This window comes from Branchiostoma belcheri, unplaced genomic scaffold (assembly GCF_001625305.1).
Source record: "Branchiostoma belcheri isolate BF01 breed outbred unplaced genomic scaffold, Haploidv18h27 scaffold8, whole genome shotgun sequence".
Lineage (NCBI taxonomy): Eukaryota > Metazoa > Chordata > Leptocardii > Amphioxiformes > Branchiostomatidae > Branchiostoma > Branchiostoma belcheri.
This window is the reverse complement of record NW_017804464.1, coordinates 3,178,296-3,193,011: the sequence shown is the minus strand read 5'-3', so window position 1 is coordinate 3,193,011 and position 14,716 is coordinate 3,178,296. Positions and strand designations below refer to the sequence as shown.

General features: G+C 43.8%; 1 protein-coding gene and 3 pseudogenes across 1 annotated transcript; all 4 read right to left on the bottom strand.

Annotated features, from left to right (window-relative positions):
• Nucleotides 1-6: 6 nt before the first annotated feature.
• Nucleotides 7-1,368, bottom strand: LOC109486415. Its single transcript, XM_019790249.1, has one exon. The coding sequence runs from the start codon at nt 922-924 to the stop codon at nt 16-18; it is 909 nt and encodes a 302-aa protein (XP_019645808.1). The 5' UTR covers nt 925-1,368; the 3' UTR covers nt 7-15.
• A 1,467-nt stretch (nt 1,369-2,835) lies between these two features.
• LOC109486414 lies at nt 2,836-6,675 on the bottom strand (annotated as a pseudogene).
• A 594-nt stretch (nt 6,676-7,269) lies between these two features.
• LOC109486054 lies at nt 7,270-12,243 on the bottom strand (annotated as a pseudogene).
• Nucleotides 12,027-14,716, bottom strand: part of LOC109486053 — a 6,287-nt pseudogene continuing 3,597 nt past the window's right edge.

Below are 14,716 nucleotides of genomic sequence, written 5' to 3'. Positions count from 1 at the left end.
GTTAAGTTTTAGTTCTTAGTTAGGGATATCAAATTTTGGCAAGAGTTCTCTCCTGTTCCTCATTGCGGCCACCTGTCGGAAGTACCCGGACAACACCTGCCGACACTCCCGCTCGAACCCCGACAGCGTGCCGCTCCCGTCGCCCTGTCGCATGTAGCTGTCCAGCACGGAGGTGTATAGTTTGGCGTCCACGATCTTCAGCTCGGCGATGGCGGCGTAGTTTCTGACGGTCAGCTTGCCGAAAGGTTCGTGGATGCAGGCCTCGGAGACGGACAGAGACTGGTCGTCCCTCAGACGTGCGAGGATCCGGCCGTACGACTCGTGGATAGGCCGGACTTCGGCGATAGAGAACTGAACCTGGCGGTCTTCGTCAGTGCAGGGCGCCCTGGTGACTGGTTTACTTGTGTCGTCCGCTTCTTCATGCTTCCTCTTCTTCCTACTTGTCGAGATCTCCGTGCTGTCGGGGCTGACCGGGTTGGAGGCTTCCGACGTGGCGGGAGACCGCGACCGGAGCGCGGGGAGGGTCGCCCCTGAAAGCCGCGTCAACTCAGCCTCTCTGCGGTCTGCCTGAGCGGACTTTTTACCGCGCTCGATTGTCTCAGCGATCGTCCCAATGACTCTGTGGTAGCGGTGAAGCATCAGCATGGAGATGTACAGCGCTACTCCCATGCGGCGGTGGCTGTCCATGATGAGACTTGACGTCGGGTGGAAGCGCTTGTCGCACTCGTCGCACAGAGACACCACCCTCTCCCGGTTGTAGTACACGCACACCGGGTCCAGGCAGATCCACGTCGCCTGCCCGGCGCAGTGCATGCACCGCAAGGTCCGGGCCCTGTCGTCCAAGTCGCCGATCGTCTTCAGGACCCACTCGGCACGGGAACCGCCGAAGTACGCCGGGCGCGGGTTGCTGTTTGGTCTCTGCATGTCGTTAAGGTAGAACAGCGTCCAGTACTAGCTGTGACGTCCCCAATACACAGTATTTAAGGGCTAGCCCGAGAGAAGTAGGACGGACTACCCGGTCGAGATTTCGTGAGAACAATGTTTGGAAACAAAAGCAGGTCCTCTCGCGTCCACGCGCGCAGATGTTAGAATGAAGATGACGGCTACCCGACCGGTCCTATAACTATCCCATGTAGTAATTATCTACAGGTCCTACGTAACAACCCACATGCCAATGCAGCCTACAGTATACGCTGGTATCAGTTTGAGCGCAGCCAAATGCAAAGAGAATACGAAATTTATGGCCAAGGCCTATTCACGTTTTGAATGGTTTTTGCTTTCATCAACTGCAACGATATATGCATAAGTTACACAGATATCCATATACATTTTTGTAGATTCATGGCGTGCACTGGTTAGGTTTTTTTCGCATCATCTGCACGGCACGAATCCAACAGGTGTTTGGACGGCACGTGGATATTTCCTCATCCATGATGCGGGTCAACGTTCCACGGGGCGGATAGACGGACGGAGAGTTGTCTGCAAGTATGTGAGAGCCGAGACAACATATCTCCCAACAGATCTTTTTGTAGCCTTCTAGTAAGATCTACTAACACGGGGGTTTGGATATTGTGGTTTTCTGATGTAGCATTTTCAGTAGGCTTATAGTCGCGAATGTTGTCAAAAATGGGAGCCACGAAAAAACAAAACAAAAACGAATGTATCCCAGGTCTTTCAAGCGGAAAATAAGTATACAACGATCTTTTCCCCAGGGTAAAGCCTTATCACACATTCACATTTTTTTTTGGCCTCCCGAACACTAGCCGAAGGTCGGGGCAAAGTCGGCTGGTGTTCGGCGAGATTGGCTACTATTCGGCGGCGCTAGCCGAATGTTTCAAAATGAGTAAAACATTCGGGGGTCGGTTGGTCGGTTCGAGTTCGTTTCGACTCGTATATTAAGTTAGGCGCGACCCAAATCTGGCCAGATTGCTCCAGAACGTGGTCGGCTGGTGTTAAAGGGACAAGGTTCGAGGAAGGTCCTGAATGTGTGACAGGGGCTTAAGAAGTGTGTGTATATGCTTTGAAGGTATTTTCGAGTTGAGTTCGGTCAATTTTCATTCTTGCCACTTGAAAATACATCTACAAGAAAGAAACTACATCGGAACTAACTCTTGTTGACCTCATCATGTTGCACTAAAAGGTAGAAAAAAATAAGTCATGAGTGAAACCCATCCAACCGTAAAAAGTTTGGCCTCCTCTTACAACGTATACGATTATTTTCACGGATCTTGAATTCTGAAACTACCTAGCTAACACTAATTAAATAAGACCTGACATTAAGTATCAGGCGCAAGTACTCTCTATCTTCTGACTCACTCACTCAATGATATAATCACAACATAGTCTTAAAACAGTCTGTAATTTATTTCACATTTAGACAAATAGTAAAGATCACCTTTGGGCATGAAGCATACATTACATCACAGTACAGCGCCCCCTACCTATGTCATATAGCACTGCAGAAACTATGGACATTCTTTTTCCGGACAAGACCTCTCAACTCAGGAGGGTCGGTCTCATCCTTCATACGCTCCACAGAGCTCTGTACATTGCTAGATGTCATCGGTCTTCTGGGTGTCGAACTGACATAAGGCCACACCAATTTAATTTGTTGGTTTTCGGATTTTTTTTTTAGAAAAAATATGAAGCGACTGGGCGAAAAAAATAAAAATAAAGGTCTAGACATCCTATTATAGCCCCAAATGACATGAAGTCAACACAAAAGGCTGGGTTGGTATTTAAACAATGAATTTTGAACTTTTAATCAAACCACTGCATTGATAGATGGGAAAACTGTAACTAGTAGGAAGAAAAGGACTTTCCTGTTGGGGAGGGGGGATATGAGCATATTTGAGTTGATTCAGAATCAGATTTTTTTTTTTGCAAATCAGAAAAAATTAAGAGGCGAATCCGAGAACCAACAAATTAAATTGGTGTGGCCTAAAGAAGAAGAAGAAATACATGTGTAGAATAAAGGTATAACAATACAAATGTAGTACTATTCAGCAACAATACAACACCCCTTAGGCCATGTTAATTTGATTATATGGATGACAATTTATTTGGGAACCTCAAAACTGACGCGAGCGTGCGAATAAAAGACAATAAAAACTGCAAAATCAGTTTGTTGTGAAAGGCAAGGAATGTAAAATGAGTTAACCCCTCAGATATTTTTCCAGCCAGTCCCTGACTTGGTGCACGTGATAGCCGTGTGGTCCCGGCTCTCCCTTGTACGTGACCCTGCCGTCCAACAGGATGTACAGCCGCTCAGGCCACGCCCCGTACTTCCGGTTGGCTACGTCATCCATGGTGTCCACCAATAGCGGACCGGATAGGTTGGCGTCGGCCTGGCAAACAGTAAACAACAATTATGTAATAACAACAATATTGTTTTAAACGAAAATAGTACAAACAACTATGATAACAATAATGTAACAAGATTATACATTGTCAGGGTATCACTAACAAAACGTTTATATGCGTCAAACGTTTTCTAGCATCAATCAAGGAGCTTTCATCACGCATCAATGCAACAGTTGAGCATTCCTAAAACGGAAATCAAACTGTCTGCCTCCCTCCCTCTATCTTTCTCTCTTTCCCTCTCTCCCTACTTACCAACATTTCCGCTGCTGCCAGACGCTCCTGTAACGTCTGGTGCTTCCTAAAAAGTAAAATTAACCAACGATCAAATTGTACGAAAAGCAAACCACAACAGAACAATATCGGGGTGTATACGGTGTTGATGACTCAGAATCCGAAAGTTCTGGGTTCGAATCTACGAGACCTCATTATTGTGCACGTGCCCCTGGGAAAGGCCCTTGACACATTTGACACCTATTTGCTTACAAAATGAGTACCTATCTTCGGTTATGGACATCCTCTTGGACAGGACGTAAAGCCGGAGGTCCCATGTTTGAGGAGAGTTATACCTTGAGCACGGTAGTGGATACCACGACACTTATTGAAAAGAGCAGGGGTTCTTCCCGGTGTGAGTGGTTCAAACCTTACAGCTTATAATATTAAAACCTTTGACCTCTTCTGTCATTTTCCTTATAAACTTAGCTTCCCCGTCCTTGTCATCAAAATCAGTAACCAAATGCGATTTACGTGATCCCATGTATCCGTAGGAAGTCATGAAGACTTTCAGCACATATAATCCACATGAGCGTCGCCTTCAGTCGATTAGTAACGAGCAAGCTATAATTACTTAGTGATGATGAGGCCGGAAATTCGCCCTCTCAAATACGGATTTAATATCACTCAAATCCTCTTGAAGCCCTTTTTGCTGCAACTGCTGCCATTCTTCGGCAGGATCTGAGATCTTTTCATCTTGAATTTTCTTAAAGCAATCTGAGTAAGATTTACAAGGATGATGCCTAAGAATTGAGTAGTCCTCGTGATTTAATGCGATCAGAATCTATATTAACCTGGTATCCAGTGCATCGTGGTTGGGTCGGGTTTTCTTCGGGGCTGCTGAAGCTCTTCCCCGCCCGCCTGAGCTAGCTTCCCCCGGGAGGTTTTTCACGGCGGGAGTTTGATTAGGCCCACCACGATGTGGAGAGGACAAACTCCGACAAAGGAGACTCGGCAGATAGAATAGGTTCGGTGGCCAGGCTATAGCTAGTTGGGATCAGCATTTTGGGCACTATATTACAATACTTGCTACATTACATTAATTTGTAATGATTATCAATACTATACTAATGACCTGATCTTGATGTTGTTGCGGAAAGACCACCCGTCTGACGCATGCGCCTCGGCGATGTAGACCGTCAGGAAGTCTGCCCTGTCGGCGAACTCGGCCACCAGGTCGTTAAACCGGGCCAAATGCGCCATGAACGGGGGTCAGGTGCAGCTGCCGAAGTTCACCACTAGGGGGCGCCCTGAGGTGATGGAAGACACACGTTCACGTTCAATCTAAACAACAGTAGACGGGCCAAAGAATGTATTTTACGAAATACATACTAATTTCATTAAATACATAGGATCCATTACGAGAAACATACGAATTTTAAGGAATACATACGATCCATTACGCGGAAACATACGATCCTTACTGCGCCTGACTCACCAAACTAGTAAGGATTGTATGTTTCCGCGTAATGAATGGCATGTATGCCGTAAAATTCGTATGTTTATCGTAATGAATCGTATGTATTTAGTAAAAGTCGTATGTATTTAGTAAAAGTCGTATGAATTCCGTAAAATCCGTATGAATTCTTTAGGACCCCTGGTACAACCAACTAACTAAGCATCGATCAATTAACTAAACGCTAACCAGTTAACCAGCTCACCTTTCTTAGCGAAGTCCAACAGCCGTGCTTGCTTGAGTCCGTCGCGGTACAGAAGCGGGGCGTCAGGCGCTTTCCCTCCCACCCTGGTCTCACACAGGACATCGTTCACCCTTCCTGCCCATATGGTCCAGAACGAAGAAGATGTGAAGATCTGGAAGAGCAACATTTACAGAACCGTTTTTCATACCTTGACAGGGCTCGAAATAAATTGCCACTGACCACTAATATTTAGACCGGGACAACTAAAAAGACACTTTGGGACACTTTTGGGACAAGAGAAAAATAATCAACATCAGAATGTCAGCCCTTCTTTTGCTTATCAGGCACATCCCGGCTTTTGGATCTGGAATTTTTTTGAAACAAACGTCTTTCATTGAATAATACCAATCATGTTTGACTATTTTTTTAGGAACTGTTGCACTTCAGTGTTGTTGGTGTCATATGGTCTTTACATTTTGAGGAAACACACATGCATGCTACGGCGGATGTCATTCGTATCCTTGAAATAAATGGTCAAAACGGCTTCAAAACAGAAACACTGAGGGTCCTTTTTGATTTTTCGTCTTCGACATAAGCCGTCACCGTAATGCATGGCCGGTGTTTTGTTCATTTCTGCCTCCTAGTGTGCACGCAAATTGGCCAATTAAGGTCGGGGCGGCTTTACACAGATTCTCAAATTGCATTTTCTACTTCAAATCATCACACAAATGTCACTGCAGGTGTTTGTCTACTACTGAATGCCTGGGGCTCGCTCGGTTTAAAGTTTTCCTGAGTACATCTTGGTTACATATGGTTAGGTTTAGATACAAATCCGCGCATTTTTCTTACTTTCAGAGGAAGAAGATAAATAAAAGTTCTTCAAATGCTTTAAGTCACATCATCGGAAAGGGATGGGGGCACTAGAAAGCGATCCACTTGATATATTTCATACCCTCGCTCCGGTCAGCGAGGAAGGGTCAAACTCCGCCCGGGCCAGCTGACTATGTCCCTCCTGTGTTTACACAATCTCTCACTGCCAGTCAGACTACTACAAACCAAATGTCACACGTATCATATTCAAACTTGGTTTTAGGTTAAAACCGTATCAAACCTCCCTGAAAGGTAAAAGCCTCGCTAGTCAACAAAGAGTCCATCTAAAGAAGATGTTCTTATATTCTGTTATCATCATATTACAGTAGACGTTACCTACCAGATCGACATAGTCCTCCATTGCTAGGGCACTGTCCTCCATCTGAGAGCGTTTCGCCATTTGCCTGTCCATCCTTCTCTTCAGCGGGGGACACAGAACACTCGCTACCGTGTTAGCAATCCGTATCAGCGCAAAGAATACAACAAAACGGGCAAAATGGAGGGCGAGCGCAACGCGTTGCACCGCCGTCATTTTGGGAAGGAATAGGTTACTTATTGTTAGTGTGTGTACGTGCGTATCTATATGAACAGGGCAGGCGATCCCAAATTGTTTCAATGGGAGGGGGCACATGTACCACCGATTTTCCTTTTTTACTTAATGGGATAACTAAAAAAATATTCATGCATTTTATATGATATTTGGTATGTTGGTAGGTCTTTTTCTCAAGTAGGTAATCAGGTGCAGATCTCATTCTGGTGTTTTTACCTCCATGAAAAATGGTATTGTTTGTAGTCCGTCTATGTGTGTGTATGTTTGTTTGTGTGTCTGTGTTTCCACATATCTGTGGTCAGTATAACTTATGAAGGCCTGGATGGATTGGGATGATATTTTGTATGTTGGTAGTTCTTGGGAAGACAAAAATGAAAAAAAAAATGAAGGCAATTATGGGCCTCCTGGCGCCTTCCCTTGGCACTGCAGCAGAACTTGTAGTTTTTGTATCTTATCTGTCCTGAACTTCCTATAGTCCTATTTTAACTCTGACGATATAGTTCACACCATTCTCACAATTGTTTTAATCTAAAGTCTGTTATTTATTTCAGCAAGAAATTACCAGGTAGTTACATGTTGCCATCGAACGGGTTAAAATGGCTGACGTATAAGCACAGAAGACAGCGCCCTCTGCCCATCTTACACAGTACTTCAGAGACCTTGGACCTACTTTCCAGACAAGACCACCCAGACTGCGAGGCACGGTCTTATCCTTCATACGCTCCACAAGTTCTTCACAGTACTGCATGATATTGATCTACTTATAATCGAATATGGACGAAGAACACTCATTCATATACACTTGACGACATATATACCGTTATCATACAAAAAGGTTCTATAGATAACTTATCTATAGAACCTTTTTTATATGATTATCACTATATATGGTGACAGAAGTCTAAATCCCTCCTGCTATAAAATTGCAACATGATGTAACCCAACACTAGTTACCATTGTGGCAGACGTCTGGTTCAGGTCATTGACCTTATTTGTTTGTAATAGAAGAAGAAGAAACAGAGCTAAAACAATATGTTTTCCTTCTGTGAATGTAAAACTTATAATGATTTATGTTATGTATGGAACCTAAGGATTATTGACTGTTATTTTAATTGTCCCGTAGATACTTGTCCAGCCAGTTCCTGACTTGGTGCACGTGATACCCGAATGGTCCCGGCTCGCTTTTGTACGTCACCCTGCCGTCCAACAGGATGTACAGCCGCTCAGGCATTGCCCCGTACTTCCGGTTGGCAACGTCATCCATGGTGTCCACCAATAGCGGACCGGATAGGTTGGAGTTGGCCTGGCGAGCAGCAAACAACAATAATAACAATATTGTTTAAAACGAAAATAGTACAAACAACTATGATACCAATAATGTAACAAGATTATACATTGTCAGGGTATTACTAACAAAACGTTTTCATGCGTCAAACGTTTTCCAGCATCAATACAACAGTTGAGCATTCCTAAAACGGAAATCAAACTGTCTGCCTCCCTCCCCTCTGTCTTTCTCTCTTTCCCTCTCTCCCTACTTACCAACATTTCCGCTGCTGCCAGACGCTCCTGTAATGTCTGGTGCTTCCTAAAAAGTAAAATTAACCAACAATCAAATTGTAAGAAAAGCAAACCATAACAGAACAATATCGGGATATATACTTTACCACGGGGTTGTTGACTCAGAATCCAAAGGTTCTGAGTCAACATTATTGTGCCCCTGAAAAATCACTTGATACCCAGTTGCTCACAAAATAAGTACCTATCTTCGGTTTAATAGAGACATCCTCTTGGACAGGACGTAAAGCCGGAGGTCCCATGTTTGAGGAGAGTTATACCTTGAGCACGGTAGTGGATACCACGACACTTATTGAGCAGGGGACCTTCCCGGTGTGAGTGGGTCAAACCTTACAGTCTGCTCTCACGTTTGACATCTTGAGGAGGTGATAGTTACCTTATGTAAATCCTTCCACAAATGTGGTAAATCTTCACAAATAAATAAATAAATGAAACTTATCATCTTTTGACCTCTTCTGTCATTTTGCCTATAAACTTAGCTTCTCTGTCCTTGTCACTAAAATCAGTAACCAAATGCGATTTACGTGATCCCATGTATCCGCAGGAAGTCACGATGACTCTCAGCACATATAATCCACATGAGCGTCCTTCAGTCAATCAACAGCAAGCTTACTTAGAGATGATGAGGCCGAAATCACCTTCTGAAGTATGGATTTTAATATCACATAAATCCTCTTGAAGCCCCCTTAGCTTCTTTTCTGCAACTGCTGCTATTCTTTGGCAGAATCTGGGATCTTTTCATCTTGAATTTTCTTGAAGCAATCTGAGTAAGATTTACAAAGATGATGCCTAAGAATTGCTCCCCTCGTTACTAATGCGATCAGAGTCCATCGTGGTTGGGGCGGCTTTTCTTCGGGGCTGCTGAAGCTCTTCCCCGCCCGCCTGAGCTAGCTTCCCCCGGGAGGTTTTTCACGGCGGAAGTTTGATTAGGACCACCACGATGTGGAGAGGACAAACTCCGACAAAGGAGACTCGGCAGATAAAATAGGTTTGGTGGCCAGGCTATAGCTAGTTGGGATCAGCATTTTGGGCACTATATTACAATACTTGCTACATTACATTAATTTGTAATGATTATCAATACTATACTAATGACCTGATCTTGATGTTGTTGCGGAAAGACCACCCGTCTGACGCATGCGCCTCGGCGATGTAGACCGTCAGGAAGTCTGCCCTGTCGGCGAACTCGGCCACCAGGTCGTTAAACCGGGCCAAATGCGCCATGAACGGGGGTCAGGTGCAGCTGCCGAAGTTCACCACTAGGGGGCGCCCTGAGATGGTTGAAGACACACGTTCACGTTCAATCTATTAAACAGCGGTAGACAGGCCAAAGAATGCATATGGATTTTACAAAATACATACGATCCACCACAAGGGAACATACGAATTTCACTAAATACATACGAGGAAACATACGATGTTTTCTAATTTAGGTGACCTGCGCCTGAATCACCAAATTAGAAAGCATCGTATGTTTCCGCGTAATGGATCGTATGTAAAATTAGTATGTTTCTCGTAATGGATTGTATATAGTTAGTAAAAGTCGTACGTATCTAGTAAAATTCGTATGAATTCCGTAAAATCCGTATGAATTCTTTAGGACCCTGCTACAACCAACTAACCACGCATCAATCAATTAACTAATCGCTAACAAGTTAACCAGCTCACCCTTCTTAGCGAAATCCAACAGCCGTGCTTGTTTCAGTCCGTCACGGTACAGAAGCGGGGCGTCAGGCGCCTTCCCTCCCACCCTGGTCTCACTCTGGAAATCGTTCACCATTCCTGCCCATATAATCCAGAACGAGGAAGATGTGAAGAGCTGGAACAACATTAACAGAACCGTCATACCTTTTCATACCTTGACAGGGCTCGAAATGAAAGGTGGTCCAAAATATGGCCACTGACCACTATAATTTAGGCTGTGACAACTAAAAAGACACATGGATAATACCAATCATGTTTTACTATTTTTAGGAACTTTTGAATTTCAGTGTTATTGCTGCCATATGGTCTTTACGTTTTTAGGAAACACACATGCATGCAGCGGTGAATGTTATTCAACAGCTTCAAAACAGAAACAGAGACGCGGTCCTTTTTCATTTTCCGTCTTTAACAAACGCCGTCATGTATGCATGGTGTTTTGTTCATCTTCTGCCACCTAGCTTGCACTTAAATTGGCCAATTAAGGTCGGGGCGGCTGTACACAGATTCTTAAATTGCATTTTATACTTCAATTCATCACACAAATATCACTGCAGGTGTTTGTCTACTATTGAATGCCTGGGGCTTACTCGGTAGTGAAGTCTATAGCTAAGCGTTCCTGGGTACATTTTAGTTATACGGTTAGGTTTAGATACAAATCCGCGCATTTTCTTACTTTCAGAGGACTGAAGATAAATAAAAGTTCTTCAAATGCTTTAAGTCACATCACCGGAGGGGGGGGGGGCATTGGAATATGATTGGAGGCGGGTTTCCTCGTGTAGTTTCAGAGATAATTTCAAATCAGTGGTAGTGTTTGCAGTGTTCTGCAATATTGCAGAATGTCACAATTGTCAAAATCAGATCCAGATGAAATCAAGAGGTTTAGGTTAAGAGCCTATGAGTCCTGATTCAGTCTGCAAAATTAGTGGCTGCACAATTTTTCTTCTGCAATAATGGGAATGTCTGCAAAATTCAGGGGGGTATTTCTAACACTTCAAATGCATAAACAGATCTAGAAAGCGATCCATTTGATATATTTCCACGGTGATATTTCATACCCTCGCTCCGCGCCGCGGCCGGTCAGCGAGGAAGGTTCAATATCCACCCGGGCCAGCTGCTATTTTTGCCGCCTTCGCGTGACTATGTCCCGCCTGTGTTTACACAATCTCTCACTGCCAGTCAGACTACTACATAACCAAATGTCACACGTATCATATTCAAACTTGGTTTTAGGTTAAACGAAACGGTATCACGGTACCTCACTGAAAGGTAAAAGCATCTCTAGTCAACGAAGAGTCCATCTGAAGAAGATATTACTATTATATTATAGTGAACGTTGCCTACCAGATCGACATAGTCCTCCATTGCTAAGGAGGTGTTTTCCATCTGAGCGCTTTTCGCCATTTGCCTGTCCATCCTTCTCTTCAGCGGGGGACACAGAACACTCGTTACCGTGTTAGCAATCCGCATCAGGGCGAAGAATAAGACAAACCTCGCAAAATGGAGGGCGAGCGCAACGCGTTGCACCGCCGTCATTTTGGGAAGGAATAGGTTATTTATTGTTAGTGTGTGTACGTGCGTATCTATATGAACAGGGCAGGCGATCACAAATTGTTTCAATGGGAGGGGGCACATGTACCACCGATTTTCCTTTTTTTACTTGTCAATGGCATAACTAAAAAATATTCATGCATTTTATGATATTTGGTATGTTGGTAGGTCTTTTTCTCAAGTAGGTAATCAGATCCCATCCTGGTGTATTTTAATACCTCCATGAAAAATGGAAGTATTGTGTGTGGTCCGTCTATGCGTGTGTGTTTTGTTTGTGTGTCTGTGTTTCCACATATCTGTGGTCAGCATAACTTATGAAGGCCTAAATGGATTGGGATGATATTTGGTATGTTGGTAGTTCTTGGGAAGTTGAAAATGAAGATCAATTATGGGTCTTCTGACGTCCTTCTTTGGCACTACAGCAGAACTTGTAGTTTTTTTTTTTTTAAATCTTCTGTCCTGGACTTGCTATGGTCTTGTTTTAACTATTCTCACAATTGTTTTAATCTAAAGTCTGTTATTTATTTCAGCAAGAAATTATCAGGTACATGTTTTCATCGAACTGGTTAAAATGGCTGACGTATAAACACACAAGTCAGCGCCCTCTGCCCATCTTACACAGTACTGCAGAGACTACTTTGGACCTACTTTCCAGATAAGACCTCTCAGACGAGGCACGGTCTTATCCTTCATACGCTCCACAAGTTCTTCACAGTACTGCATATGATATTGATCTACTTATAATCGAATATGGGCAAAGAGCACTCCTCCATATACACTTGACGACATATATAACGTTATCTAAAGAACCATTTTGTCACTGTGATGTGATTATTAGTGTAGAATGAATATTTACCATATATAAATGGGAAACACACTTTCGTCTGAATCTTTGACGTCATGAATTTTGTTAAGACCCTTGGCTCAAAAAAGAGTCTGAGTATCCTAAAATTAGAAATGAGAAGTAAACGTGAACCTGAAATGTAACATTTGCAAAGCAAATGCGTAATGTTTACCATCGCGTATGGCTATTATTTCAATTTTCCGTGAAATATTTGTCCAGCCAGTCCCTGACTTGGTGCACGTGATAGCCGTGTGGTCCCGGCTCGCCCTTGTACGTGACCCTCCCGTCCAACAGGATGTACAGCCGCTCAGGCCACGCCCCGTACTTCCGGTTGGCTACGTCATTCATGGTGTCCACCAATAGCGGACCGGATAGGTTGGCGTCGGCCTGGCGGGATGAAAACAACATTAAAGAACAGCAAAAATGTAGATAACAAACGTGCACGTGTAGAAGATCGATGACGGAAATTTTAACAACAACAACAGCATTGTCAACAACAACAACAAAGATGGCAATGTGCTTGGAGACCCTATTGCCAAAGAGAAAATGAACTATAAAATAAGGAGAGAGAAATAAGTTTCCATATATCATCCTTCATTTTATAAAGCAAGCTTTACCACAATATATTCCTCATTTCTTTCCTTTCTCTTTCATTTCTTCCCTCCCTACATCCCTACGTCCCCACACCCCTTCCTCCCCGCATCCCTCCCTATATCCCTACATCCCTACCAACATCCCTCCCTCCCCATATCCCTCCCTCCCCATATCCCTCCCTCCCCATATCCGTCCCTCCCCTACATACCAATATGTCCGCTGCCGCCAGTCGCTCCTCCAATGTTTTATGCTTCCTGAAAATCACCACCAACAATATTAAATGTAGAATTTGAAGGCATCTAAAAACACTTACTTCACCCTGAGAAAAGCTAGGAGAAAGAAATATTTTGCATTTGCTAGCAAATGCTAATCGCCTTTATGAACTGGGTTGCTCTTTACAAACTACAGATCGGGCACATCTGTTGGAGCGTGAGCTAATCTGGATTATCCTTTAGATCTTGATGAGTTGGTGGGGAAGCAATCTACTATAATCCACAGCTTGCTTCGGGGATGATAAGGGGGAAAACATAATGATGACGGCAAGAACAAAGACTAGAAAAGAAAATAATTCAATCAGTCACTACAGAAAATTGAGGGAACTACTAGTATCAAATATGGATAGTATGTAATATGAAATTTGATATTACTGTTTTTGTTTATTTCTAATGTTTTGTGGAATTACGTTAAAAAAATTATAACCCTGCGCCACTTTATGTTTGTTAGTAATCTCCAAGCAGATATTGGGTGAAAAATATTGACTGGTCGAGACAACAGTTGAATATAATGACCTGATCTTGATGTTGTTTCTGAAAGACCACCCGTCTGACGCATGCGCCTCGGCGATGTAGACCGTCAGGAAGTCTGCCCTGTCGGCGAATTCGGCCACCAGGTCGTTAAACCGGGCCACATGCGCCATGAACGGGGGTCAGGTGCAGCTGCCGAAGTTCACCACTAGGGGGCGCCCTGAGATGGTTGAAGACACACGACACCAGTGAAAAATTCATGTTCACTCTAAGACCCTGTTCATACCAGACTTACATTTAGCGGTTTCAACCGGTTTTTCAAAAACCCGGCTAAAACCCTTAGCGTTCATACCAGACTTTTGATAACCGGTTTTGAAAAAATCCTGTCCGATGAATATCCAATTAATCGGCCATGACTGCAGTTTGAATAACCGTTCCTCCCGCTCTTCCGATTGTTGTCCTTGGCCTTCTTACTTGTATGCCGTCTTCAGTTTTTTTTTACCTTACTGCGGCACTGATCCTTTATCTTCAAGAAATCAGCCTCCTCCAACATTTTGTTTCGGTAGAGCCCTCGCCGCCCCCCCCCCAGCTTTTTCGAATTCGGCGACTCCTGCTCTCCAAACCTAAGTATCAGGAGCGTCTCGTCCGCAGACCAGGTTGCATATGCTGATTCCATCGCTGATTCCACCGAAAAACAGTGGAAACGAACTCAAGTTGGTCAAAACAACGCGATCAAAAAAGCTTGCAGGTCGCACATGGTCAGGATGCTGACCCCGTGACCCTGGAATTATGACGCAAAAACCGGTTCAATAAACCCTTAGCGTTCAGACCAGGTTTTTCGGTGGAAAAACCCCACAAAAACCCCTCAAAAACCACCTCCCGAGGTGGTTTTTCAAAATCGGATTTAAACCCCTAAAAACCGGTTAATTTGCGTTCACACCAGGTTAAATAAAAACCGGTTTTTGAAAAACCGGTTGAAACCGCTAAATGTAAGTCTGGTATGAACAGGGTCTAA

What these genes read in the sequence shown, in the direction of transcription:
- LOC109486415 (XM_019790249.1), bottom strand. Translation starts at nt 924, where the DNA reads ATGCAGAGACCAAACAGCAACCCGCGCCCGGCGTACTTCGGCGGTTCC.